The 27,803-nt window shown below is 36.2% G+C and overlaps 3 protein-coding genes across 6 annotated transcripts; 2 read left to right on the top strand and 1 right to left on the bottom strand.

The window, feature by feature from the left end:
* Window positions 1-204: 204 nt before the first annotated feature.
* On the top strand, window positions 205-5,898 carry LOC147546220 (cation/H(+) antiporter 20-like). The gene is made up of 4 exons (XM_086636256.1): window positions 205-514; window positions 653-1,681; window positions 4,325-5,269; window positions 5,380-5,898. The coding sequence occupies exons 1-4, from the start codon at window positions 338-340 to the stop codon at window positions 5,782-5,784; spliced, it is 2,556 nt and encodes an 851-aa protein (XP_086492382.1). The 5' UTR covers window positions 205-337; the 3' UTR covers window positions 5,785-5,898.
* A 4,875-nt stretch (window positions 5,899-10,773) lies between these two features.
* LOC147546219 (cation/H(+) antiporter 20-like) lies at window positions 10,774-15,481 on the top strand. Its single transcript, XM_086636635.1, has 4 exons — window positions 10,774-11,088; window positions 11,279-12,304; window positions 13,697-14,641; window positions 14,790-15,481. The coding sequence occupies exons 1-4, from the start codon at window positions 10,909-10,911 to the stop codon at window positions 15,189-15,191; spliced, it is 2,553 nt and encodes an 850-aa protein (XP_086492761.1). The 5' UTR covers window positions 10,774-10,908; the 3' UTR covers window positions 15,192-15,481.
* On the bottom strand, window positions 15,396-27,166 carry LOC147546218 (uncharacterized). Of its 4 annotated transcripts, none has more exons than XM_086636632.1 (11): window positions 26,985-27,166; window positions 26,832-26,932; window positions 26,295-26,397; window positions 23,632-24,860; window positions 22,695-22,980; window positions 22,265-22,615; window positions 21,229-21,747; window positions 20,816-21,150; window positions 20,143-20,241; window positions 19,802-19,927; window positions 15,396-17,607 (listed from the first exon to the last, which is right to left on the bottom strand). In XM_086636632.1, the coding sequence occupies exons 4-11, from the start codon at window positions 24,769-24,771 to the stop codon at window positions 15,901-15,903; spliced, it is 4,563 nt and encodes a 1,520-aa protein (XP_086492758.1). In that variant the 5' UTR covers window positions 24,772-24,860; window positions 26,295-26,397; window positions 26,832-26,932; window positions 26,985-27,166; the 3' UTR covers window positions 15,396-15,900. The 4 variants fall into 4 exon arrangements, with proteins under 4 accessions (XP_086492758.1, XP_086492759.1, XP_086492756.1 ...); XM_086636633.1 differs by having other exon boundaries at window positions 22,265-22,579; XM_086636630.1 differs by having other exon boundaries at window positions 26,832-27,067.
* Between the last annotated feature and the right edge of the window lie 637 nt (window positions 27,167-27,803).

The following is a 27,803-nucleotide window of genomic DNA, read 5'->3' as shown; positions in this document are numbered from 1 at the left end:
GATTAATCTCCAATCATTTATAGAACCAGGACTAAATGACAAATTGTCTATTTGGTATTTAAGAACTTCTTTTTAAATTAATCAATAATGAAGAAATAAAATTATTGCATCCTGCCAACAACAAAATTACTAAATACACCCCTAATAGAAAACGAAACGCGTGTACCCACCTTTAAACTAGTAATAGTAGTAAAAGTCGTATTTGAAGATCCTTTCATCACCACCACCAACTTCCAACTCTCTTTCTCTCCTTCCTCTCTATATAAACATCATGTCTTTCATCTCTAAATGACTAAAACCTAGGGTTTCTAACAGAAGTGTAACTTAGCAAGAAACCATGGCCAATATAACTTCTGTTAAAGTTTCCTCTGATGGTGTATGGCAAGGCAATAATCCACTAAATTACGCCTTCCCATTACTAATTATTCAAACCGCTTTAGTTCTTTTGGTTAGTCGATCTCTTGCTCTGCTTCTCAAACCTCTCCGACAACCAAAAGTCATAGCCGAAATTATTGTAAGTATATATCCATTTTTATTTAACGTAATTAATCCTTTTTTTTCGATCTTTTTAAAGGAATTTTATGTCATATCCTTTTGGGGGATATGCCATTGATTTGAAGGTTTATTGGATTTTGTGATGATTAATTTTCAGGGTGGAATATTACTTGGGCCATCGGCATTAGGCCGAAATAAAGTATACATGAGTCGCATTTTCCCTTCTTGGAGTACACCCATACTCGAAACGGTAGCGAGTATTGGACTTTTGTTTTTTCTCTTTCTTGTTGGGCTCGAGCTTGATTTAAAGTCGATTAGACGAAGTGGAAAAAGAGCTTTTAGCATTGCACTTGCCGGTATTTCACTTCCGTTTATATGTGGAATTGGTGTTGCTATTGTACTGCGTAAAACAGTAGACGGAGTAGCTGATGTGGGGTTTGCTCAGTTCGTAGTTTTCATGGGTGTAGCTTTATCGATTACTGCTTTCCCCGTATTAGCTCGAATTTTAGCCGAATTAAAATTATTAACTACTCGAGTCGGAGAAACAGCTATGGCAGCTGCCGCTTTCAACGACGTAGTAGCTTGGGTTTTGTTAGCTTTAGCCGTTGCATTAGCGGGTAACGGGGAGGAAGGTGGACCTAAGAAAAGCCCATTAGTCTCATTATGGGTCCTTCTTTCGGGTGTCGCGTTTGTTGTTTTCATGTTCCTAATTATCCGACCACTTATGAGTAGGATAGCAAAAAGGTGTTCACATGAACACGAACAAATCGACGAAATTTACATAGTTTTAACTTTAGGTGGAGTGATGGTATCGGGTTTTATGACGGATTTAATCGGTATCCATTCGATATTTGGGGCATTTGTGTTCGGGTTAGCAATACCGAAAGAAGGAGAATTTGCAAGAAGATTAATAGAAAGAATCGAAGATTTTGTATCGGGTTTATTATTACCACTCTATTTTGCTTCAAGTGGGTTAAAAACAGATATTACGAAAATAAATGGAGGAGAAGCGTGGGGATTATTGGTGTTGGTAATAACAGTTGCATGTGCAGGGAAGATATTAGGGACATTTTTAGTAGCTTTGATGAATAAGTTACCTGTAAGGGAAGCTTTGACCCTAGGATTTTTGATGAATACAAAAGGTTTGGTGGAATTAATTGTTCTCAATATTGGCAAGGAAAAAAAGGTTAGTCAATATTCAAACCCAAATTACTTATTTTTCTTCTTGTTTCTTTGTTTTATTGGAGCTATTATTTTGTTGATTTGTGCATGCCATTGAGACTTTGAAAGTGTCTCAAGAGGAGTTTGTGTTTCTTACTTCTTAGGCAGTGTTTCCCCTTTTCTTCCAATCTCGAAATTTGGTCACTTATCTATTATGATTAGACTTAGTTAGGTAGTAGTTAGGTTATTTGGTCATCTTTACTCGTGAACAATTGGTTTTGAATTGACTGATCATAAATTTAAAATCTCATGTACTTCATGTCACACGAAAAAAAATATGTGTTAGGCTCTCAGAATCTCACACGTAAAGGCGCGTGTGAAAATAATTTCACATAAACGAAACATGATTTAGTAACCAATAGTGTAATATATGAGTCAACTCCACTCGGAGATAATTGGTTTTAAATTGGTTGTCCACAAACTTAACAACAATTGAATTCAAATAAATAATTTGTGGCCTCATCAATTGAACTAGATGTTCTCTCTTCTTATTTTTTTTTATATTGCATCTCTATAAGTATTAAACACGGCCAAATATGAAAAATTCAAGTTTGAAAACATATAAGTTACATCTTGAATCTAATTCTACGTTACGTCTTAAATCTAATTTACACCTTAAATCTGATTCTAAGTTTGAATTAACTCGATCCAGATTTACGCATACTTGTTTATATATAGCATTGCCACACTCCGACCTTTGGGAAATAATATGTCCCCTAAGTGCTTAATAATTTCACTTAATTAAATAGGTCAAACATTATATGTCTCTGTATAATAAAATTTCTTTAAACAATTACGATAAAATAAAGAAATGATTCTACCTTCAATTATTATTGGACGGTTCTAATTTAAGATTGACCAATTCATTTTTATAAGAAAAAAAAACACATTTTAAATGTTCCGATAAATAATTGTAAGGCAAACTACTTTTTTATCAATTTTATAATTACCTACTGTTATTTTCGAGGATTTAATTAATCTCTAATAGTTTATAATTGCTCGGTACACAAACTCACAAATTATACATTATTAATTTGTTCCTAGAAACTATGATACGATCAACATATAATCTTTTTTTTCCTTCATTTATAGATTTAGTTTTTATTTTTATATTCACAAAATTTAGTTTCTTTTATTTATATATTCACAAACTTAACATCGTAGCATGCAATATTGTTTGGTCATATTGTTCTTAGAATGAAATAAAAAATCTCAAGCATTTACTCAGCAATTAGATTTGTTAGGCTTTCGAATATATGGTAAGTGGTTTTGATAATTTAGTTTTGAACTAAGCATGTGAATTTAGAATCCTTTGATCATGTTTTAAGATGAGATCTCTTTTATTTGCATAATTAGTTTTTGTTATCTTGTTATATATATAATATGTGTTGTCATAAAATATGTCTGAGAATCAAAGTCCATGATCAAGCTAATTATTGATTTTTGTTGTTTGTTTTTTCCCTCAAAAATGAGAAGCTTCACATAAGGAGAATTAAAAAGTATTTCAACAAAAAAAAAAAAGGAGAATTAAAAAGTATACATTGTCGAACACGTGTCGTTATAAAAAGAAAAATACCCCAATTTTGAAATCACAGGAATCAGTATGGGCCTATCCATATACATAAACAAATTGTTCTCTATAAAATCTTTACTTTGATTTTAGATGTGCTTGGTGAGATTAATTACATATTACATGATTTATAACTTTATAATATGATATATATATATATATATATATATATATATATATATATATATATATATATATATTCACTCCTAATACTTGTTCATTTCATTAGATGTGTTAGTAGTTAGTAGCACGTCATCCTTTAGACTTACCAGTAATCTGGTGTAATTATGCATGCAGTGTTATGATGGCGATTGTATGTTTTAATAACTATTGTTTTCTATATATTTTTTTTTTGTTGAAAGATTGTTTTCTATACTTAAGCAATAAGAACTTGTCCTAACTCAAATTTTGTAGTATAATAATGTATAACCAGTTAACCACTAAACAAAATTATTAACAGTATCAAAGATTTCAATTCTCCTTCATACAGCTGTTTGGTGTCAACTTTTATATCTATATATTATACTCTATTTTCATATTGGTTATCTTATAAAGTACATCTTTAACTTTAACGAGTATGTCACCTTTACGTCTATAACTAGTTAACTAATATTAAGACTGACTACCTTAGATTTTCATGCTTCCTAGAAAATATATCGTTCGTGGGTCACATGAAATAACTAATCTATCACAAAAAGAACACTTCACATGATTACAATTCCTTTTCCACTTTCGGCTATGTTTATTTGTCTGTGCATAGAACTAGCCACTTTACTATTTTGATTCTTCTAAATCACGGTTCTGAACTTCCTCTTTAATTCCAACTTTTTTTTTTTGTTCTAAACTATTCTAAGTGATTATCAAGTTGATATGTCTTTCAGAGTGTACAGGTATAAAAGTTATTAAATCATGTAGCACCGTTGATAAATTTATTAGAAATTCTTGGATAAATTTGAATAATTAAGAATAAAACAGATATTAGTTTTTCTCTTAATTATTTTTGGGGGTTGTAATTAAAATATAATGAATTATTTTCAGGTCCTCAACGATGAGATATTTGCAATTTTAGTCCTGATGGCTCTCTTCACAACTTTCATGACGACTCCGACTGTAATGGCTATTTATAAACCAGCGCGTGGTGCCCCACTTTACACGCGCAGAAAACTCCAAACAGAGTCCACGTCAGATCCAAGTGGGACCACCCAAATCAAAGAGCTTCGTCTTCTAGCTTGTATTCACGGTCCAGGATACGTTGGCTCACTCATTAATCTAATTGAGTCAACTAGGGCACCCAAGAAATCATCCCTTAAACTCTACATAATGCACCTAGTCGAACTCACTGAACGATCCTCTTCCATCATCATGGTCCAACGAGTTCGTCGAAACGGTTTCCCATTCATAAACAGATTCCAGAAGGGCGAGTCACACGACCCGGTAGCGGTTGCTTTCAAAGCTTACGGTCAAGTCGCCCGGGTGACAGTCCGACCCATGACTGCGATATCAGCCTTAAATACTATGCACGAAGATGTATGCCACGTGGCAGAGGAAAAGAGGGTGACTATGATTATCTTGCCATTTCATAAACAAGGTCGACGTGACGAAGATGGTGAGGTGGTTATGGAGAATGCAGGCCCTGGTTGGAGATCGGCGAATCGGAGGATCCTTCAAGATGCACAGTGTTCAGTGGCAGTGTTTGTGGACCGCGGATTAGGAGGTGAGGCTGATGAGTCGGCCCATGGGCCCACTGCCACCGTGGCACAACGAGTATGCGTATTGTTCTTTGGTGGTCCCGACGATCGTGAAGCATTGGAATTTGGGGGAAGAATGGCTGAGCATCAAAGTGTGAATGTAACGCTGGTACGATTCATAGAAGGAGAAAAAGCGGAAAGTATTAGAGACGTTATTTTAATGCCGAGTCCAGAGAAATGCACCGAGAAAAATTACAGTTTCTCAACGGCCGTTATGGACCGTGAGAGAGAAAAGGTATGTCCGTCTATTTATTTGTTTGTTTGTCTGTCTGTTTTGCTTCATTTTAGTTTCTTTCACATTATTAACTTTTGATAATAACTTAAAAGATTCATATGAATGAATAGGAGTTGGATGAGAGTGCAATAACAATATTTCAAAAGAGATGGGACAGCGAAGTGAAATACGTGGAGAAAGAAGCGAGCAACATAATAGAAAGTGTGACAAAAATAGGCAAGGAAGGCGATTACGAACTAATAATAGTAGGGAGAGGTAGATTCCCATCGACGATGGTGGCAGAGCTAGCGGAACACACAGCTGAGCACGCCGAGTTGGGACCAATTGGGGACATATTAGCTTCATCCGGGAACGGAATAAAGTCTTCGATATTGGTAATACAACAACATGACATTCTTCATGTAGATGAAGCTCCCGTTTCTAAGGTCATTCTGGACGCATCTGGTACTGGTACGGGTACTGGTAGTGCTAATGCATCTCCAAGCACATCTAATAATATATCTCCTATTGTGTAAATGGGCCTGTTCTTTCCATCCAATGTTGTTATTAAATGTAAATAATTGGGATTGGGGTGTTTATAATTTTGTTTTTCTTTAAGAAATAAATTTATAGTAACTTAAATGTTTCAATCGTATTGGTATCACATTAACATCTAGTGAACTTGAGATCACTGGGAGAAAATCATACGCTAACACTAAAATATAGGTCACGGTTTAAAACTTTTTGGGTTGTTGGCACCTTATCTTGTTCACAGAAAATGTTCTCTCCCTTGGACTTCGTCTTGTTTACATAAAACTATATTCGTTCAATTTTACTAACCCTTTGTTTCAACCTAGAAGTTTCAGACCCAGACTACTTTATCTAGTTTTGCGAGAAGAAGTTGTGAGAAAGGGGTTCCTGTCTCTTCTGTCGGGCAATGAGACAAAAGAGAAAGAAAGGAGAGAGAAAAGGTGGTGGTCGAAGGTGAGAGAAGTTAACAAAATAATGGAGGTTTTCTTCCAAAACTACATTCTTTTTGTGAAAACTATAAATCTTCTAGGGATTGAAAAAAAAGTGCGATTAGGACAAGGAACCACGACCACACAATGACTCAAAAAGGTTGGGATCAGTGTATCACCAACACCTGATGGGTAAGTTGGTATTCCATCTACTCCCAAACCACAAAAGTCTCATGTTTGATTCGGAACCAAGGTGGAGTCCATAATTTATTGAACTTGATTGTTAGAGAAACAAATAGGTGGGTCACTTGAGGAAATAAAGAAATTATTTAGGGTATAAAGTTTGGGCGGAAATAAAAAAAAATTAAAATTTTTTTGTTTCCTCCAAACACTTAAACTCTTACATTTTTAACTTCTTCCTTTCCCAATTCTACCATGAACACTGTCCTCTTCCACCATAAATCTCGGCGACCTCTACAACAAATTTCGATCACAATTTCATCATTTCTGGCAACTCTCATCCTCTCTCTCTATCTTCTTTCTCTTTGTTATCTTTCTCTCTCCTCTTTATCTCCCTTTCTATGCTCTCTCTCTCTCTATATATATATATATCTCCGACGAAGGGGAAGAACCCCTTTGCCGGAGCCCTAGTTTCCAGACGAAACCAGATCTGGTTTCCTCTGGTTTGAAATTCAAACCAGACTGATTCCTCCCCTTCGTTGGAGATAGTGAGAAGAGAGAGAGAGAGAAGAAAGGGAGGGAGAGAAGATAGAGAGAGAAGAGAGAGACATGAGAGAAAACGAAGTTGCTGACCAATTCCGGCTGGCGATTTACTGCCCGCGACTTTAAGAATTTGTTTGGTTTATGTGTTTTGGAGTTTCCACCTTTTTCTCCAGATAATTTTTTTATTTCTCAAATTAGCGGCCAAACAAATAACACACTATAGGTGCCTTTAGATTGTAATTAGGAGAAGAAACATCGCCCACTAGATGACTGAAAAAAGCCATCACAAACAACTATTAGTTTAGTTGGTAGTCCATCTATTCCGCAACCACAAAATCCCCGGTTCAATTCCCAACAAAAGCAGAGTCCGAAATTTATTGAACTTGATTACCAAAGTTATAAATAATAGTCTACAGGTGCCTTTACATTATAACAAAAATAGTTTTTTTTTTTTTTTTTGGAAATCGATTACGATCTACGTATGTCGTTACATTTGGCATTGATACATCAAAGATGTGATACGCTCAATAACTGCCCACTCAAACTGAAATAAGACCGGACATATAGTCCAACAAGACAATGGCCTTAAGCCCAACTACATTATTTACACCCTAATAATCTCAAATCAAATAACCAAAGATTCCACCTTCTCTGGTGATTTGAACCTGAGACCTCCAGGGATTTCTGGAGTTTATGTCAACACCTTGGAACCACTTGGGCTACCAACTGTTGACATAACAAAAATAGTTAAAAGGCAAGTATTAGCATATTCCATCTTTATATATATCAAAACACACTGAACTACAATTATGTTATTCAAATAAGAGTTTGTTATCGAGGGCACATCACAGTGCGTGACACGATTAGTTCCAATCGAGATTAATGGTGCTCTTTTTTGTTCACGTCGATATGTTGTCATATCCTAGGTGGAATTCAAATAACAAATCATTGATTTTGATTTTGTCTTAGCTAAGTATTTGACTTTCAAATAAAATGAATAAAATAAATTTATAGCTTTTACATAATATCCTCTTTGGATAAGGTTAATGAGGTTCATGATCAACCACTTTTTCTATAAGAAAAATGGAGTCCCAATTTTTGTTGTGCTTGACACCAATATATAATGATGTAACATATAGACGGATAATGCTAATAAATAATTGTTGAATGTTAGGGAAATATAGTCGGTTTCCTTTGGAGAATTTTCTAGTCAATCAACAAGAATGTTTCTTCTGAAAATGAATGAGAAGTAAATGATAATCTCAAATACATATATGCGATATAAACTATAAGAAAATTATTGCCAAATATAATTAGGATATTTGCCGTGGACATCATCGAAAGCTTTTTTTAATTTATCTTTGCACCATTATTACGAGTAACGTATTCACTCATTCTTACATTAAAATAGGTCGGAGTGTTTAAAGTCTACTTTCGTGTATGTAATATAGTATGAAATATATAGTTGATCATATCCCATAGATTAATCATCATATTACATAAGATTTTACTTCTTATCCTTGTTTCTCTATTGCTTAATTGTACGGAAATTTGATTGAGCTATTTTTTTTTTATGAAATGAGCTATTTTTTCTTATAAAATAGATTTTTATTTCTATCAAGTTGTATAGTCTTCCCTTTTTTTATTAGACCCTGTCAAGAAACAAATTATTTTCTAATCCTCCAAGATCAATTTTCTCTCTATTTACAAAAATGTTATACTCTAGCCCGGCAAAAAGGGAGATTCTGTAGACACCTCCAGTTTCTCTAATAGACAACCTCAACGTTTGACTTTTGATTAAGGGCACCCCAAGCGCCATTTTGTCAGACACACTCCTCTCTACACAGGGGCATGCTGGAAAGGTGAGGGAGAGGGAGAGAGATGGAGTGAGAGAGAGAAGGTTCAACAAAGAGGGGAAAGGGAAATATAATAGAGCCGGCTAGAGCGTAGATAGAGGAAGTCGGGGTTTAAGAGAACGAAGTCGAGTTTTTTGTTTTTTGACACGAGACGCGAAGAGTCATTACGTTCATTATATGATATAGATACATCGTGAATATATAACATTAAAATACATCACGCATTGATTAGGGCCCAATAACTACCATCATTAAAGACATATTTGGCCCTAAAGATCATATGAAGACCCTTAAGACCATCTTTATTGTGCCTAAGATCCATTTATTCGTACTTTTAACACAAGTTATTTCCACTGTGAATGATGGTAGTTATTGCCCATAACACTAGTTAATAAGGAATAGCAAAGCTTGGGTTTGGATGGAAAAAGCCTCCGAGGATGTTTATGGCCAAATTCGAAGTGCCTATATCTATAACCAAACTGAGGACGCCTATAGAATTTTCCAATATTACATATTATAATGGAACCGACTAAACAACAAGAGAAAAATCTAGATCACCCGAAAATGTTGCCTGTGCGTGGCCTGAGTGATGACATGGCATGCTGAGAGTGGAAATGGGCATGCCACGTTATCACTATGGCCATTATTTGGCAAAACTTTCAGGCCATGTAGAGATAAACAAGAGATCACTTACCAATTTTAGATAGTGATAGTATTTTGTGGTTTATACCAAAAGTAGAGGAATTTTAGTGAAGGGTGGCCCTAGAGGAAAGGGTGTAGACATGGGAGTCAAATATTGATGTTTGCCAATAACCCCATAGTGAATATCAAAAGCCAAATAACAGACATCATTATCTACCCTTACTCAAATGGATCTTCCACTCAACAAGTAATATCATCTATCTAAACCCTAATAGTATCTCTACTAGAATATATGTAAGTCGGATCATTTGATTGCGTCTTGATGGAACCTATCAAAGTTAGAAAGTTTGGCCTTTGATCTATAAACTTTCAACATGTTCATGTACAAAATAGATAAACTCGATACTCAATCACCATCATCTTTAACCTTGTTGGTAATGGCTGCATTTTTGCCACCACAAAGAGTAAGATTTTTAATGTCGACATTTGTTTCAAAACTCCAAATTAAGTCCGTCTTATTAATTATTCGAGACACTTTGATAAACATTGCCTTCTGAAAGCTAGTACTCGTTATTCGTGACAGTTATTTTTGAAGGGAGTGATAATTTAAAATGTCAGGAATGACTTTATGTAATTGCACTTTAAACCCATTTTATTTATAAAATAATTTATCTTGGCCATCTTTTCAATCAATAGTGGGTCATGGTACACTTTTTAATTTTCTAGATGTCTCTCCACCATTTGTGTTGATAATTTGATCCACTCATATGGAAGAATTTGACAAGCAAATTCCAATAATTAAAATTGGATACTGTCATTGGCATTTGGGGAGTAGCCAATAGGGGTCTCTTTAAGTTGTAATTTTTGGAAGACTCTTACTAGAATCTTATGTCGATTCTATTTTAATCAACATATACAAAATTTATCATATCAATCATGGTTTAAAAATATCTCATCTTTTTGTAATGCAAATCAGTAAATTTTAACTTATTCTAATCCACCCAAAATACTATTAGCTACCTAGTGGTGTACCATAGTCCTTGTATTAAACAAAAATAGATCTCTATTAGTATTTACATTATTTAGAAATTAAGATATAAAACAAAAGATTAATTTATATTAGCACCCAACATTAACAGACAACGGGAAACACTATCTGCAATATGAAACACAAATATTTTAGCGTGTCTTATCATTATTTGTTGTTTGATGTTTCTTTTTTAGAACTTGTAACATATAAAATTAGTTGTTTGATTCATTTCATTTTTCCTTTGGTAGAATTACTAATTCATAAAGAAAAAAAACAATTAAATATATGGGTAAAGGTATTTGGTAGTGGTGGTAGAATCAACCTAAAATATAGTTGACCCGCGGGTCCTAACCCGTTCGCCACCGTCTATAAATACACTAAGTCTGTATACCATCACCATTAAACTTAAGAACATAGAGATAGATAGATATATACATCAAGATAGTAGTCATGCCTATCAACATAACTTCCATTGAAGCTTCATCAAATGGTGCATGGCAAGGAGATAGCCCAATAAACTATGCCTTTCCTCTCTTAATTATTCAAACCTCCTTAGTCCTCTTTACTAGTCACTTTCTTGCCTTTCTTTTCAAACCCCTCCGGCAACCTAAAGTCATCGCCGAAATAATCGTAAGTATCATATTACTCGTTATATATATTTCCACATAAAATATCAGTTTTTTGCAAAAAAAAAAAAAAAAACGTAAGGTTTAATGTCTACATATACCCAAATTTACGCAAAATACCAATATTTTTCATTTAAAAAACGCTAAATTTAACGTTTTCAGCTAACCATGATATTGGATGTGTTAATTTTCAGGGTGGAATTCTTTTAGGACCATCAGCATTAGGCAGAAACAAAGCCTATTTAGATAAGATTTTCCCACCATGGAGTGAACCAATACTAGAAACTGTAGCAAGTATAGGACTACTATTCTTCCTCTTCCTTGTTGGTCTTGAACTTGACTTAAATTCGATTCGTCGAAGTGGTAGAAAAGCTTTCAGCATTGCCCTAGCTGGAGTAACACTTCCTTTCGTATTGGGTATAGGTGTCGCCTTAGTTCTTCGAAAAACAGTCAAAGGAGCTGAAAATGTTGGGTTTGCACAATTTGTAGTTTTCATTGGTGTTAGTCTTTCAATCACTGCATTTCCAGTTTTAGCTAGAATTTTAGCAGAACTAAAGCTTTTAACAACCCAAGTTGGCGAAACAGCTATGGCTGCAGCCGCTTTTAACGATGTTGTAGCGTGGGTTTTACTAGCATTAGCCGTGGCTTTAGCCAGTAACGGGTCGAGTGAAGGTAAAAGCGGGCCTTTAGTGTCCATTTGGGTACTTTTAGCGGGTATCGCTTTCGTTTCATTCATGTTACTAGTCGTTAAGCCTGCTATGACATGGGTAGCTAAGCGATGTTCGAATGAGCACCAACAAGTGAACGATACGTATATTTGTTTAACCTTAGTTGGGGTGATAATTTCGGGTTTTATGACGGATTTAATAGGTATACATTCTATATTTGGGGCTTTTGTTTTCGGGTTAACAATACCGAAAGAAGGAGAATTTGCAGGGAGATTAATAGAAAGGACTGAAGATTTTGTTTCAGGGTTATTATTACCACTTTATTTTGCATCAAGTGGGTTGAAAACTGATATTGCTAAAATAAGAGGGGTTGAAGCTTGGGGTCTTTTAGTACTTGTGGTAACAACTGCCTGTGTAGGGAAGATATTAGGGACGTTTTTAGTGGCGATTATGAATAATATACCACCCAGAGAAGCTATAACCCTTGGGTTATTGATGAACACTAAAGGGTTGGTGGAGTTGATTGTTCTTAATATTGGCAAGGAGAAAAAGGTGAGTGAAAATGTAAAACTCCTTTGTTTTTTTTTTTTTTGTCTTATCTTTTGTGATAAAGCTATCTATGAGGTTTAGAGTTTTATTCTAAAAACGTTTTTTCAATATAAAACTCAATTTGGATCTCTAAGATGACGTGAAGATAGTTAATCTTAAGATATGTCTTGGTGTCTGACTCAACAATTTTAATACGAAATCCCTTCAATTTTTCTTATTTTCAATACAAAATTAAATTTGGATTTCTAAGATACTGTGGCAATAGTAAAATCTTGGAGATCTTAAGAGACAACTATATTTCTAAAGTGCCTGCCTCAAATATTTCTAATTGTCTAACTCAACATTTTAATAAAAATATCAATTATGCTACTTGGTCAGACAAGAAGTGACCAAATGGTCAGACAAGACTTATTTTGCACATGCGTCAACAATTTGTCCTGTTCCGGCCATTCAAGCCACTTTTTGTCAGGTCACATAACATTCTCTTCTTTTAAACGAATGGAAATACTCTTTCCTAAATCGTTATTTTTTATAATTAACTAATTATATTTTCTACCAAAATCATTTATGTCACTTACATAAATAAAGTATCTTAAGGAATTTGCATTCGAAAAAAGAAGGATTTAAAGGATCTCTTTGTTTTTTTCATGTAAGATAAAACCAATTAGAGATCTTCTATTAAAACTTGAAGCTTAAGACTTCCATAGATTTTTTTTTTTGAATTTTGCATTAGAGATGCTTTTACATTCTCCTGTAATATTTTTTATTTAATGATTGGAAATATAATTAACTAAAAAAATAAACTTTATAATGTTGTAATGATTAAAATAGAGAATATTCAAAATGATAGTAAACACTAACAATAGCAACATAAGATATTTATGAGTAGCATTTGGCCTTTTAGGTTTCAAATAGTAAACTATTCCAATTAGTTAATTAAAAATGATTAAAAAGTTATATTATTCCATTTTGATAAGGATATTCAAAAAATTTGTTTGATAGGTACTCCCACTTATTGGGTAGCGTAAACTCCATTCTCTCTAAAAACCCCACCTCCATAATATAATGTCGGCCATTCTGCAAGTTCATCTTTACCACATTTTTTTTTCAGTAGTCTCTTTTTAGTTGGACAAGATTGGAATTTCCAACCGGTATCAAATGAAAGAGTGTCGTCACAGTGCTACTATCGTCACACAAAAAATAAAAAATGATTGAATGTCCCAAAACATTGACAGGAATTCAGCCTGAAAAGCCAGATTTGGGCCTGTATTTATATTTTCTAACAGTGTCATGTAAAACCTGACCATCCACATCGGATTCCGGCCAATTTCTCTGGTACTAAGAAATATTATTCTTTCCTCCCAGATTGTGACTTGTTTAACTATTTCTGTTTAGGTACTCAACGATGAGATATTTGCAATCTTAATTCTAATGGCAATCTTCGCTACTTTCATGACCACCCCAAGTGTAATGGCAATTTATAAACCAGCACGAGGTGCCACTCCTGACACACGCAGGAAACTTCAACAAGATTTCCCTCATTCGCCCTCACTTGGTTCCACAAAGAAAGAGCTTCGCCTTCTAGCTTGTGTTCGTGGGCCTGGCAATGTTTCTTCACTCATGAGCCTAGTTGAGTCAACTCGAACGACTACTGATAAATCACTACTTAAACTCTACGTCATGCATCTAAAGGAACTAACTGATCGACCCTCCTCCATTCTAATGGTCCAACGAGCTCGTAGAAATGGTCTTCCTTTCGTCAATAGACTATGTAAAGATGAGTCACATGACGGAGTTGCCCTTGCTCTTAAAGCTTACAATCAACTAGAACGAGTTAAAGTTCTTCGTTTGAGGTCTATCTCCGATTTGCCCACAATGCATGAAGATGTATGTCATATTGCAGAAGAGAAGAGAGTGACAATGTTAATCTTACCGTTTCACAAACATGGAAGACGAAAACAAGGCGAAGAGGGTGAGGTGGAAATGGAAAATGCAGGACATGGTTGGAAGCTGGTTAACCAGAGGGTGCTTCAAGATGCACCGTGTTCAGTGGCGGTTCTAATCGACCGTGGTTTAGGCGTTGAGGTCAATGAGTCTCAGGGTCGACATACAACAGATACGGGTACCACACAGGGAGTTTGTGTGGTGTTCTTTGGTGGCACTGATGACCGGGAGGCACTGGAGTTAGGGGGAAGGATGGCTGACCATCCAGGGATTAATGTAACTGTCTTGCGGTTTGTTAGTGAAAATGAAGGACAGACACGAATACCTGCTCAAGAAAGTAGTATCGAGATGAATTTAAGCTTTTCCAACAACACTATTGATCCTGACAACGATAAGGTGCCTCTTTTCTCTTTTTCTTTTTTTCTGCTTCTGATTTGGGGTAAGCACACAGAGATAATCTAAGAGCTGACGATTAGTATTTTTTGGAATGTTCTATCAAAATTGTGCTAAAACTTTTAGTTTCACCTTTTCAAACCTAAACCAGGAGCAAGATGAACGGGCAATAACCGAATTCCGCAAGAGATGGGATGGAATAGTGACATACGTGGAGAAGGAAGCGAGTAAGATGGTAGAAGAAATCCTCTCAGTTGGGAAGAGTGGAGAGTTTGAAATGATAATTGTGGGAAGATCAGGACGACTTTCGCCAACAATGGTGGCTGAGCTCAGAGACCTAGTACTGGAGCACGAAGAGCTTGGACCTGTGGGTGACATATTGGCATCATCAGGACATGGCTTGATGTCATCAGTATTAGTAATCCAGCAATACGATGTTTCTCTCCAAGAGAACGGAGCTTTTCCTGTGTCGAGCAATATCAATGATGGTTGTTCAACAAGCGTCAAAACAACTGATGCATCTTCACCCAATATCTCTACTGCTACTGTCTGATTTTCTACTGTGTAATCAAGGTATGGGTTGTATCATTCAAGAATCAAGATCGACTTATTCGATCATCTTGATAAGTAGAATGATCGAACATAGAGACATGAATAATGTAAACATAGTTATCATAGAGTAATGTAGTGTGTGATCTGTTGTGTGGTGTTCCTAGAAGTGCCAACTAGTTATTTACGAGCAGTGACTCAGAAGGACTAAGTATGAAGTAGAGTTGCCATTGAACATAGTCCGGAAACAGAACTATAGTTTCAAAACCTAATCAACAAAAGTTTGATTTTCAATTTTCTTCTAATCTCAGTAAGTACAAACTCCTCCAAAAACAAAATACAGTATGGTCTAATGATGAGTATAAAAGGTTAGAGTAAGCTGTTGCATTCTACCAAACAGTTTATGATGCTCTCACTAATGCTGCAAAAAAAGATCACATAAAGGAGAAGGAAGAAAAGTGCAAACCTGCTAGAATTCTCTCGTTTCTTCGATCTATTTTGACTATGTATAATTGTATTTCCTTTGTTAGCTTCAAACTGCAAAAATGGCCACTATTTAGTTTTTGATTATGAATTTGGTTTCTCTTGTTTCTTGTACATGCCGTCCTGCCCACTATTCCTCCCCACATTTCCAGCAGTTGGGTCCTCTATATGTATATTTTGTATGACTTCCAAAATTCTTCTACAGAACAACAAAAAACACAAAAAGAAAATCATTCAAGCTTGATGCCTCGTTTTCCCGCAGCATCTATAACTACGCCCTCCTTTCCTGTCAACTTCGAGAGGTTCAAATAGGATTTCCAAAGTTTAATTGAAAAGGGATACACTGACAGAGCCTGCTCATGAAACCTCTTTGAGATGCCATGGAGTTCTCCGACATTAGTCAAGATAGCACATACTTCTACCCATATTTTCTCTGGTGCTAATGGTATTGCATGATAAATGGAATTAACCAAGAGAGAGATCGCCCAAAATATAATACTGTCAGATGAAACACTACCGGGATTCTTGCAATGGCTTATAATCAGCCGACACACTGACAATGCAAATAGGTAGTTAGCAGGAAAAGAACCCATAATTGCTTCAACATGATTGACTAAATCCTTGAGTTCACCGATCTTTTCTGGCAAAAGAGATGGTCCAAACCATGCTTCAAGAACTGTATTTAATAGAGAACAATCACAAGAAACTGAACCCAGCATGTTATTCATCAGCTGCCGCGTTCTTGCCATTTTGATATTTTTGCAGAATTTCCTGGACAATGGCTCAGAGACTGGTGAGAATCGGCAATCAAACAAATAAGTATCCAGAATGCCCAATATTCCAGTAGTGGGGGAATCCTCCATGGGTTTTGACACATTAGAGAGCACAAGCAAAGCATGTTCTCTAACGCAATGCTTAAAATCCTCAGAGGAAGCTAGTTTTAATGCTTTATCCATCATGGTGCGTGCTTCAACATCATCTTTCTGCAACAATTTATGCAGAGACAAATTAAGCAATCGAAATAACTCATCCTTTGATTTGTAAGAAGGGTTGGAATTTCCAGTTTGAGGAAAAGGAAGTGTAGAATATGATTGAGACCACCGATCCATCAATAGCTCTGCTAAGTTGACTTCTCCATTTTCCAGTGCATATTGAGCATATTGGTTCCAAATACACTGGATTCCAGGAACTTCATTTGGCCAATTACGCAAGGCATCTTCAAACCCTTCATACGCACCATAATTGTTATTCAACCGAGCTGATGTAATAACAAGCTCCAAGCAGGTAGGGTATAGGCTAATATATTTATTCAACAATTTCTTGCTGCTTTCCAAACCCTTAAACACTCCAACACACTGGACATGGCTAATAGCAAGGAAGTGTGCCGACTTAAGAGCATTTTCCCTTTCATTTAAGTCACGGTTAATATCTGAAGCAACCGCATCTACACCCACTTCCATCAATTTTAAAGCTTGATGCTTCACATTAGCAGTTAAAAGTACCGAAGGCCATTCCATTTGAGAAGGAAGTCCTTTTTGGAAGTCAAATTGATGTACTACTGGATCAGGCAGTTTCCTGTATATCACCAAGTAGACACAACAAACCCAGAAGATACCTTTGTCAGATACAGTTAAGCACGAAAGGATATTTGAAAGTGAAAAAGAATTGCTGTTAGATACGCCTTCAGCAGTTGGTAAGAGTCCATAAATTCTTTTGATGGCTGTTCTGATATCCCCAGACATGCACAAAAAGTCCATCATCTGCAAAAACAGGTCCAAGATGCATGAACTAACGTGGACCCTGCCTTCGTCACAGGCAGATGTACACCGGCATAGTGCCAAGATTGCAGCGTCATATGCAGCCAAACGATCATCCACAAGTACCCGACTGTTGATGTACATAATCCATAGCTTGTAAGAATCTTCATTGTTCTGGATCTGGAAAATAAAATATTTTGTTTCCATGCATCGCTTAAATTTGAAGTCTTGGAATAAAGTAAAAGCAAATACAACAAAGATGAGATTAAACAAATATGAGGTGCACACTTTTCAGAGGGAAACACAAGGATACTGCTAAATGTACTTGAGAAACATTTTGCCAGCCAAGGCAAATTCTGGGTCTTCTAATTTTAGCCTTTGTGGGTCAATGACTGATATCGAAAACAACGCCTTGTTTTGTATGACTGGCAAAGCAATTGGCATTTCTCAAGTACAAAAAGCAATTTCCTACAAAAAGAAAAGAAAGAAAGAGAGGAATAACAGGTATAACTGCAAACAGCATGAAAGAACAAACATAAAAAAAACTGCAACGAGAAGGTCTAAAGTTCAAGAGCATGTGCCATCATCAACATCATCACTCAATTTCAGGTGTGCATCTTCACGACATTTGACACATTGCTTATCGATCATCTAACTGCTTATCTCTTAACTATTTTCGACCTTTGTGTATCTTTTTGGGATGGCACAAACAAAAGCCTGCCTTCATTTTATCTAGTCCTGACTCCTGAATTTTATTGACGGATAATAGAAAAACCAAACAAGGTTGACATGGCATGCACAGAATACACCAAGCCCATCTCTCCTTCTGGATCATGATACTGTTTCTAATCTTTCTTCTTTCTTTTGTAACCATCACTCATATTAAGAGCACCACTAAGATTGTTACAGACGTCCTTCTCCCTAAAATTTGATTCACATTGTCATGTCTTTCTTTCACTAATCAGAAAATGCACAATGTAATACTACTCTAAAACAGGATGATTCATATTTCATACCCAGAAGATTTATTATTTTCTTTTTTGAGAAATCGACTGCGATCTACGTTAGTCGTTACAAGGCATTGATACATCATTAAGATGTGATAAGCACATAACTGCCTAAGTTAAACCAATAACTAAAGAGGCCTAAAGCCCGACAACAAAGAGCCTAAAGCCCGACAACATCTACTTTATTTAGTGCCTAAATTACATGGGATAAATCTTGGTGATAAACTGCTTCCACCAAGACTCGATCCGAAGACCTCGTGGGCTTAAGAGGATGTCCTACCACTACACCAAAGGGTGGTGGACCAGAAGATTTATTAATGTACTGTAAGTTTTCTGTACTGTATAGCTTGATTAATGTACTTATGTACCCAAAAGACATACACTCTTTCATATATGTAATCATTAAAAGTAAATGTTAATGCATGTATTATCTATATATAAAATTAGTTAGGTACTCAAGTATCAGCATTCATATGTTGGTTCAGATTTAGGTACCCTTCTCTTATAACCTTACTCTATCTTTCAAAGGAAAGCCCAAGCATTTCCCTAATCGGACATCCAAACAAATAATAGATAATCAAGTAAATAATAGATCAAATCTACACACAACTAGCCCAGACAATTGGAAAATCATTAAGATTATACATAATAGGTGTGGACCGTGCTTGGGAACAATATATCCCACGCGTCCACTCACTTCACTTAGTATGTCGAACAATACACCTTTGTAGTCTTCAACTAAGTCTAGTACACAACATAGTAGCATAGAGAGTACTTGGTCGACATACAGTGCAACTATCTAAGACTTTTACGATTTGAAAAAAAAATTAAGCAATATATCAGTATCTAAAACAAGAAATTTGTAGTGACAAGTCCTAATGACCGGATGTTTACACTTTACGTGCTATGCAGTTAAATATTAGATAAGTTTTAGTATAGATAGGATTAACTTTCCATTCTTTTTCTTTATCTACAATTCTATATCCTATGTTTCTTATCATAAAGCTTATTAAAAGAGCAAAGTATCCTAAAATTTTATATTTCCATAAACTCTATGCTCAATAAAATCTTGGATTGACACGTGGCAGGAAACGTTTCTCCTCTATAGCTTAATATGATAATAATAGATGTGAACAGCATCAGGATTGAGAGGTGACTGCAGTCCCAACTTCTTAAAAGTGGTTCACCCTGTCAACAACCATACGTGTTAATGCTAAGGGAAATATAACAAAATGCTGATATTACTTTTGAGGAACAGCTGAAAGTTCAAATTGAACGAAAGGAAAAAAGCAGATTTGATTAATATATCGAAAAATAATTTGTTTTTAAAAAAATGAAGTACTAGGTACAAACAAATAACAGCATACCGCATGGAGGAACATGTCATCGTTCCCAATAGCATTCTCTGTCCTGTAGTAAATATGCAGATAAACCACCCATAGGACAACAGATGCAGGGTCAGACTCCAGAGCCCGTGCCAACACTGATAGAGCCTGCAATAGTTATTCTACGATGAGGTGGTTACTACAAGGTATATGGTAATACAACATATGTTTTAACCAAAAAAACTTGCAATGGAAAAAGAATTCCATAAACAAATGGAAAGGAAATGCAAATTTTTTCAAGTAGTGATTTACTCGTTCCTAGAGATGATAAAAGCCTAATCTTTTCCTAGTTACTTATCCTACGAGAAAGTTACAACTAAAACCTTTTTCCTCCCTTGAACTTTATTGACCTCCTGCTTGAAAAGAACAATAGCCAGGTCCACGGATTTTTCAGCATCGGCCAAACCTTGTCCGAGTTGTTTCTAAGAGATAAAAACATATAAGTTTGAGGTTAGAACTAATTAACAACAAATAAGAATGTCTAAATCAGAAAAATAATTATTGTTCAAAACTGAAATTGAAGGATATCTAAAACGTATATTAAAGAAGGCGAGCATAAATATACTGACAAAATAGATGAAGCTACAGCTTTTATACCTAAACCTCAAGGAACTTTAGGTATACAAGTTCTTTATGTAAAGGTGAAGTTGGCTAGCACAGACAAAATAAAGGTTGTATTCGCAAGAAGCCAGATAAGAAAAATAAAGGTTTGAAAGAAAACATGGACAGAAGTCTAAACCCCTACATTTGTTACCAGTTTCAGAAGAAAAAAACGGAACAAACTACAGGAAATTTCTACTGTTCTACCAAATACTACAGTATCTTTTTTCAGGCTCAGACAAGCACACCTAATAATTGAAGAGGATAATGATCTCCAAAATTTTGAAGTATATAATGTATAGACTAGATTGTTGACAGGCTCTAGTATATACACAGGTATTATGGTGTATAACCGAGGGGTTTACTCTAATAAAAAATTTGATTAGAACTACAAACCGCTAAACCATCTCGGCTCTTCAAATACGGAGACTTCTTTTTCCGACTTCCTTGTCCCTTGATGAGACCATCACTAACATGCAAGAAAGGCACATCTGGTAACAGATTGTTTCGAGCAGAAAAGTCAACTCTCAATGAATTGCCAGAAAGGTTTAGCCAGTACTGGCCTATATTCCGAGCCAGCAGAGATCCAGATGTACGTGAATCAGCTCCGAGAACATTCGGCCCAACTGTATATGCTGTTGGAGCTGGCATAACACTGCGGTGGAGAAATTGAGAAAGCTTGCATTCACCAGTAATTTTCCCGATGTTTGATGACGTTCTAGCCTTAAAATCTACAAAAGATAATTGTCTTAAGGAATATTAGAAAATACAAGTGTTAGTTACGAATACTAATTGGATTAGACTGATACCAGCACGTCTAGACTCATCTCGGTGCTTCACGATTCTCCTGAAGTCCTTAACATGTTGCCACCGGCACTTTTCATCATTACATCTTCCTCGAAGCTCAAACATGCAGAGTGGCCAAAATGGATCAACAGAAAGATGATGCTTATCGGATCCCATTTTTTGCATATCAAAACCTCCTGTGGGCTCTCCTCTTAAAAATGATTCCATAGAATCAATCAGTCTGTAGCTGCTGAAACCCCAATCATTATTTGAAATCTCACACACATTTTTCGGCTGAGTTCTAGTCCATAATCCTATAGAACTTACTGGAGGTGTACTCTTCACGTGATTAACTACAGTTCTAAGAGCTGAGGAAGGTAGGCAGGACAAGATATCAGTTGCCCTACAATCATCTGATAGAACAGTGCCATTCTCAGGATTGACACCTCTATGAGGTTGATGAGCGGAAGAATGCGTATATCCCTGCTGACTGTTGACCTGAACAGGAAGCTCACATATCATTTTTCCTGGTCCTTTTGTACCTAGTTAAAGAGGGGGAAAGTTGCTAGTTAATCTCTTCTAGATGCGACATATAGAAAGCAATAACAATGAAAAACATTATGGAATTAGCACGCGTTGCATGAGATCATCAAGTATCAATAAGCTATCTGAAAGGAAGGTACTTCGTGATGATAAATAGCATCCTTTCATCCTCCTTCTAGGAAACCTAGACCAAATTATTTGTGCCATAACAGGTTATGTGATATATATAATCTTTCTATATGACCTAATAAACATAACACTCGAAAGAAGAGTGGCAACCCCAATATGATTGAGCAAACCAGAAGCTATAAAATGTACTTCTTTGAGATACTGAATAGTTTAATCATTTATTCCACCAAAAGTATTGGACTTCAATGCTTATTCAATGGCGTTAAAGAAGCACGAAAGAAGATTCATTAAAAAAAAGCAGAAAGTACTTCTCATAGCTGCAACAATACTAAGCTGGTCCTAACCCAACTATGAACATATGTTTGCTCGAAAGTGAAGGTGAAATACCTTCCCCATCCGAGATTAGATTTTGTTCTATGCCCATAAGTGCCTGGTTATCCACATCTTTTTGAGATATCTTGTTCTTGACAATACACCCAATGATGTTATTGTCAGTGCCTTTCACGATTAAATGCGAGTCACTACTCTTTACTGCAATTGTTGATCCTAGACGTGCAAACAGTTTAGACCTTAAAGAAGCCTCAGTAAGTGAATAATCTTGAACATCATCAGCAGCACATTTACTTTCTGACTCGTCCTTGGTGCCTATTTCTCCTTCCTCCAAGTTTTCACCTCGCTCATACAAAAGCTTTGTCCTGAAACCTGCATTGTCATGGAAAAACACCTCTTCTTTTTCATCTGCAAGCATGTTACGTCGATTGGAATTAGTGCAAGTCAGCAGATATAATGTCGTCTTGATGAAGTATATCTAACTTACTTGAATACTGTGCTATAGAAGCCTGGAATCGCGTAGAAAGTGCGTCTCTTCTCTGATAGAGCAATCTGCATCTACTATTAGCCTCCAGTAAATCCCTCTGTGCATTACGATAAGCTTTCAGTGCATTCCTTTCTTCAACCTCACACCTATGTCTGTGCTCTTGTGCTTCTTCCAATTCTTTGTCTTGCAACTCTACCATTGCCGTTAGAGTTTTTGAGTCCATGCTGTCATCTAAGGGGTTATGGCGACCCAGACAACTTAAGATTTTTGTATCGACTGCAAATGCCTTGCAATTATCAAACACGTCAAACTCAGTGATCAAACTGAACAAGGAACTCATATTACTACAATCTATAACAAGTCCTAACCATACCACATAATATACTTAAGTTAAATGGCACTATAAGTCTATAATAAAGTTCCGCGATTGCTCTTTGGAACTACGGTAAAATTTGGCATACTTGAATTGTTATGATCGCACTAAAATATAGTTAAGTACTTAAGTCCCTTCAGCAACTACAGTTAATTTGGTTAAAGTGGTAGTCAAACTATAATGAGTTTATACAGGTATAACTTCCTCAAACAACATATCCCCTCCTTAGTATAAAGTACATTAAGCAGATGAAATACGTCTAAACACCTCACCCTACAACAAGAGCAATATGCAACCAAATAGCAATGAAAGTCAAAAGCTTTACGTAATACCTATTTATAGTGATAGTAATATTTGCACACGTAATGAACTGAAGGAAACAGACGAGTTCGTGTGAATCATATCCAACATGGACTCGCATAAATACGTGGCTATAAAATGAAATGAAAAAGTGATATCCTGCTTAGTGAATTCTACTACGCCACCCCAACCACGATGAAGAAGTTATGAACATTAATATTACAGAATTTCATAAGAGCCTAGGGAAAATAATAGAATGCTTACTGGTTTCTCTTGGGAAGGCATCTTGAGCGGGGATGCTGTGCCATCATCTGATCTGCAATTCATTTCTCTTACCTCCGCATTTTTGTTTAACACCATTGAAGAATCAATCAATCTTGTACCCTCACAGTGACTAACATCAGCAATTATTCTAGCTACTGGGAGGCTACCACTATTCTGCTTACTAGGCAACTCAAAATTTTGGACGCCGCAGCTAGCGGTTTCAACTAAAGATGCAGAAGACTTGCAATATTTCCCTCCAATAGGTGGACGTTTAGGAAGAAGAGAAACCGATTTTTCAACTTCCAATTGCTGCTTATCGGCTTTGGTATTTGTACCTGCATGACATCCTTTACTGAGTTGGTTCCGAGCCTCCCCATTTCCAACATTAAGACCCTTGTTTTGCGGTTGCAGTGTCTTTGATTTCGATATAGAGTCTGTGGTAGGTCTGAGCATTGGCTGTTGCACATCAGAACTAAGCCTGACATGATTAGGATTTTCATGTTTTAAACGTTTCTTGGCCTGCTCATCCTCAGCCGACTCACCAGAAGCTCGTACTCTCTGTCGCCCAGTTTGCTGTTTAAATTCTGAGTCATTATTTTCTTGATATCTTCCTAAGTTGTGTTTGCAGTTCTGCTCAATAGTTTCTTTCTGGAGCTTTAGTTGCTTTTCACGTATTGCAATCTGCTGACGTAAGATTTGCAGCTCGATATTGTTCATGAGTACACCTTGACTATATCCAACCTGGCTCGGCAATGTCTTATTCAGCAGATCAGTATTTCGAATCCGAGACACTTGGCGAACTAAAGAAGTTACTGGAGACCTTGAGCTGGCTCTGAGGGTCTTGCTTCTGGGTGACATGAATGCGCGACCAAAAGGTAACTTCTTTTCCATCATCTTTAATTGATTGTTTTCAGCTCGTTGTAAAGTCTCTGGTTTTACATGTTCCGGAGAAATGGGGGTCCCTTTCCCTTGCACCCCAGTGCTGGTTTTCTCATCCGAAGTACTTTCTGATTTGTAATCCTCATAATCACTTTCACTCTCATCATCTGAGAAACATATCACTAGGTTATCGTCTGGCACTGGAGGCAGATACCAACTCGGAATTTGTTGATTACCAGATTGAGGTGAAAACAGGTCCATTTCAGGGTGCTTATTACAGCTCTGCCGACCTGATGCTTTTAGCTGATTCTCACCAGAGCTCGCAGGTCCATTTACAGCAACACGCTTATCTGTCAATTAAACATAAAGTACTCAGAGAAGAGGTTCACACAAACAATATAACACAATTCCTATTTAATTCTTCCACTTTCACAAGCATTGACGGCCCAACAAGAGTTCAAGACCAAACAGGCAACATACACACTTTATGAGACAGGAATTTTACATTTCCTAAAGAAAAAAGCTCCTCAGGAAGATTTAAACCACATGCACTACCCATGTAGACCAATTCCTATATAACAGCAGCTTAGTTCACAAGTTCTACTGTAGTACAAGTTAGAATGTAGGATGTTAGCTCCACAACTTGTACCCATAAGCTACATACCAAATACAATTACTTCCAAAACTTTGTTAAGCGGAGACAGAACGCAAGTATGGGGTTTAAGAGGATTACACATATGCATGCCTAAGCTGCATCATAATGACTTAAAGTAAAAGGATACCAAAATGGGAGTTAAAGCAATGACTCTCCGTTAAATATATCCAGAACAGGATGAAATAATAAATCCAATTAGAAAATAATTGCACTTAGATTTGATAATGCACCTCATTATCCAAACCACAAACTAAACTGCAGTTAAATGAAGAATGACCGTATTTCCACAAATAAAATGAGTAAATTAATATTTTTCCTGTTTTAAGCAGGTGAATGCGAGACTGGATCAGACACGTCACATTTAGTAGTAAGTCAACGGATTGTCCCGTTTATGGATTGGAATGGAAATCAGGTGTGTCATACTGCCAGTAATAAGTTGGTCAGCTGATTGAGTGATAACCTGCACCAACCTGCCACGTTTCCATCACTGGTGGAACTGGTAGAAGAAAATGATTTTGCTTCCTAAAGTTAAATATACAGGTGGCAAACATCAACCCACATTACACATGTGTAACACAGAAAATAGTGCTTATAGACATGAAATGAGAGAATGGATGAAAAAAGTCGCATGGATGTTGAGAATATAAGCTGCAACAGCTTTTTTGTGCCAATTAAGATATTTAGCTTGACCTTAGTTAAAAAAAATGAAGATAAAATATTAAGGCCTAGATGAACAATATAACCTGTAAATGATGAGAAAGTCGTATTCAGTACAAGATTCCAAAAAGTACTTAATGAATCGTAAAAACAGAAAGGACATAGTTTCTCAAACTTGAACACCATTCATGTCATACCCACTACCCTTAATCAACATGGAAAGAATGTAGCTTCCTTACGTTGTACAGGTACCGGATCAGGTACACAACACACTAACATTTTCATTAAGTCGTCCCCTATGAATATACCTTTCCGATAAGCAATTTCGAGTTGTCTTATATTCCACGCTTTTTCCATAAACAATATATTACCTAAACAGTGGATAGACTTACTCTTCAATAATTCCATCTCTAAAAAACCCAAAATTGTAGCCATTATATTTTGACCGTGAAGGCAATAAATAAACACTTACCAGTCCCTGAAATTTGAGTGATTTTGTTCCTGTTCAGGACAATCGGCTCGACTGGTGATGGAGTTTCACTGGTGAACTGTGGAGCTGAACTAGTAGGAACTTCCTGCACATATTGAACCAGAAAGGAACTCTTAGCTAATATTCTAATACGATATCAGTTCCCCAAAACGCTCCACAAGAACTCAAGATAGAAAACAACTCCAAGTATAACAAGTGGAACAGTCAGAATCATGAAACGACCACAAATCCTTCGAAAAGCAAGTGAAAAAAGACAATTCAAGCAAGTTTTACAACAACAGCAAAGAAGTATATAGCATTACAATCTCAGTACGAGACCAATCTGAAAAAAACGAACAAATCGCTAATGGAACCAGAAGAATCGAAGTTACATACAGAGACGGAGATAAATGTGAATTCTGAAGTATTATAACGTAAATATCCAAGAAACCAAATCGAATCCATGAAATGAAAAAAAAAACAATCCAATTGCAAGAGATATTAATCAAAACGGAAGGCGGGAATAAGTAAAAGAATTACGTCGGGTTCAACTGATGATATTTCGCCGTCAACTTTGTGATGAATACTTATATTCTTCTGATTGGAATTAGGTTTTGAAGATGAAGATGTTGACGCAATTACTTTCTTCTGATTGGAATTAGGTTTTGAAGATGAAGATGTTGACGCAATTACTTTTGCCCTAAGTTCCTCCTCACTCTCCTCCATTTCTCTTTCTCTGCGTTTTCTTTTCTCCTTCTTGGTTTCTTCTTGTGTTCCTGGAGTATCAAAAAGAATGGGGATGGCGCCAAAACTTGGCCTGAGAGGAGGAGGGGAATAGTGGGTCTTTTTTGACGGTCGGATTTCCTAGTCATCTCGAGGAATTATACGACTGATATTGTTTTTTATTGCCCTAATCTCAAGTGACGTAACCTGTCAAGGTCGTATAACGGCGCCCTGTTTGTTTTTGTTATAAGAGCCCAGATGAAGTCAATCATTACCCTTAATAAATATTTAACCTTCAGAATAAATACCCACTTCCTATAAACTCTCTAACTAGTTTTCTTTCTTCAATATCTATATAAGATTAGAATATTTGATAATTTTGTATAACATAAATACAAAAATTTTCGGGTTATCCCCTAGTACTAACAAATCCAGTTCGGGTGAGATATCAAGTACTACTTCAAATCTGGCTCGTTTATTTCATGAAAAATGATAAAGAACAATAAAATCCAGACATACTCTAGACATACTTCCAATGTGGCTTGTTGTGATTCGTGTTTTTGATGATTCAAACTCACTAGACAACGAATCACAGCAAGCCACATAGGATGTATATCTAGAGTATGTCTGGATTTTCTTGTTCTCTATCGTTTCTCTTATTTAATTAGGGCAGTTGACTTTAGTATCCTAAAGTGTTTCTGGTCGTCAGACGTTTTCCAAACCCTACTTTATTGTCTCATGTTGGGTTCTTCTATGGGCTTTAGGGCCGTCATTCTATGGCACCTCACC

The sequence above is a fragment of the Eschscholzia californica genome, unplaced genomic scaffold, assembly GCF_041429995.1.
Source record: "Eschscholzia californica isolate CP2 unplaced genomic scaffold, dmEscCali1.0.p SCAF_4, whole genome shotgun sequence".
Taxonomy (NCBI): Eukaryota; Viridiplantae; Streptophyta; class Magnoliopsida; order Ranunculales; family Papaveraceae; genus Eschscholzia; species Eschscholzia californica.
This window is presented reverse-complemented; position numbering and strand designations above follow the sequence as displayed.

What these genes read in the sequence shown, in the direction of transcription:
- LOC147546219 (XM_086636635.1), top strand. Translation starts at nt 10,909, where the DNA reads ATGCCTATCAACATAACTTCCATTGAAGCTTCATCAAATGGTGCATGG. An exon ending in AAGTCATCGCCGAAATAATC is followed by an intron (nt 11,089 to 11,278) that starts GTAAGTATCATA and finishes GTTAATTTTCAG; the next exon opens with GGTGGAATTCTTTTAGGACC. An exon ending in TTGATCCTGACAACGATAAG is followed by an intron (nt 14,642 to 14,789) that starts GTGCCTCTTTTC and finishes AACCTAAACCAG; the next exon opens with GAGCAAGATGAACGGGCAAT.
- LOC147546218 (XM_086636630.1), bottom strand. Translation starts at nt 27,017, where the DNA reads ATGGAGGAGAGTGAGGAGGAACTTAGGGCAAAAGTAATTGCGTCAACA. An exon ending in AGATGAGTCTAGACGTGCTG is followed by an intron (nt 21,151 to 21,228) that starts GTATCAGTCTAA and finishes TATCTTTTGTAG; the next exon opens with ATTTTAAGGCTAGAACGTCA. An exon ending in ATGACATGTTCCTCCATGCG is followed by an intron (nt 17,608 to 19,801) that starts GTATGCTGTTAT and finishes TTTATTTTCCAG; the next exon opens with ATCCAGAACAATGAAGATTC.
- LOC147546220 (XM_086636256.1), top strand. Translation starts at nt 338, where the DNA reads ATGGCCAATATAACTTCTGTTAAAGTTTCCTCTGATGGTGTATGGCAA. An exon ending in ATATTGGCAAGGAAAAAAAG is followed by an intron (nt 1,682 to 4,324) that starts GTTAGTCAATAT and finishes AATTATTTTCAG; the next exon opens with GTCCTCAACGATGAGATATT. An exon ending in TGGACCGTGAGAGAGAAAAG is followed by an intron (nt 5,270 to 5,379) that starts GTATGTCCGTCT and finishes ATGAATGAATAG; the next exon opens with GAGTTGGATGAGAGTGCAAT.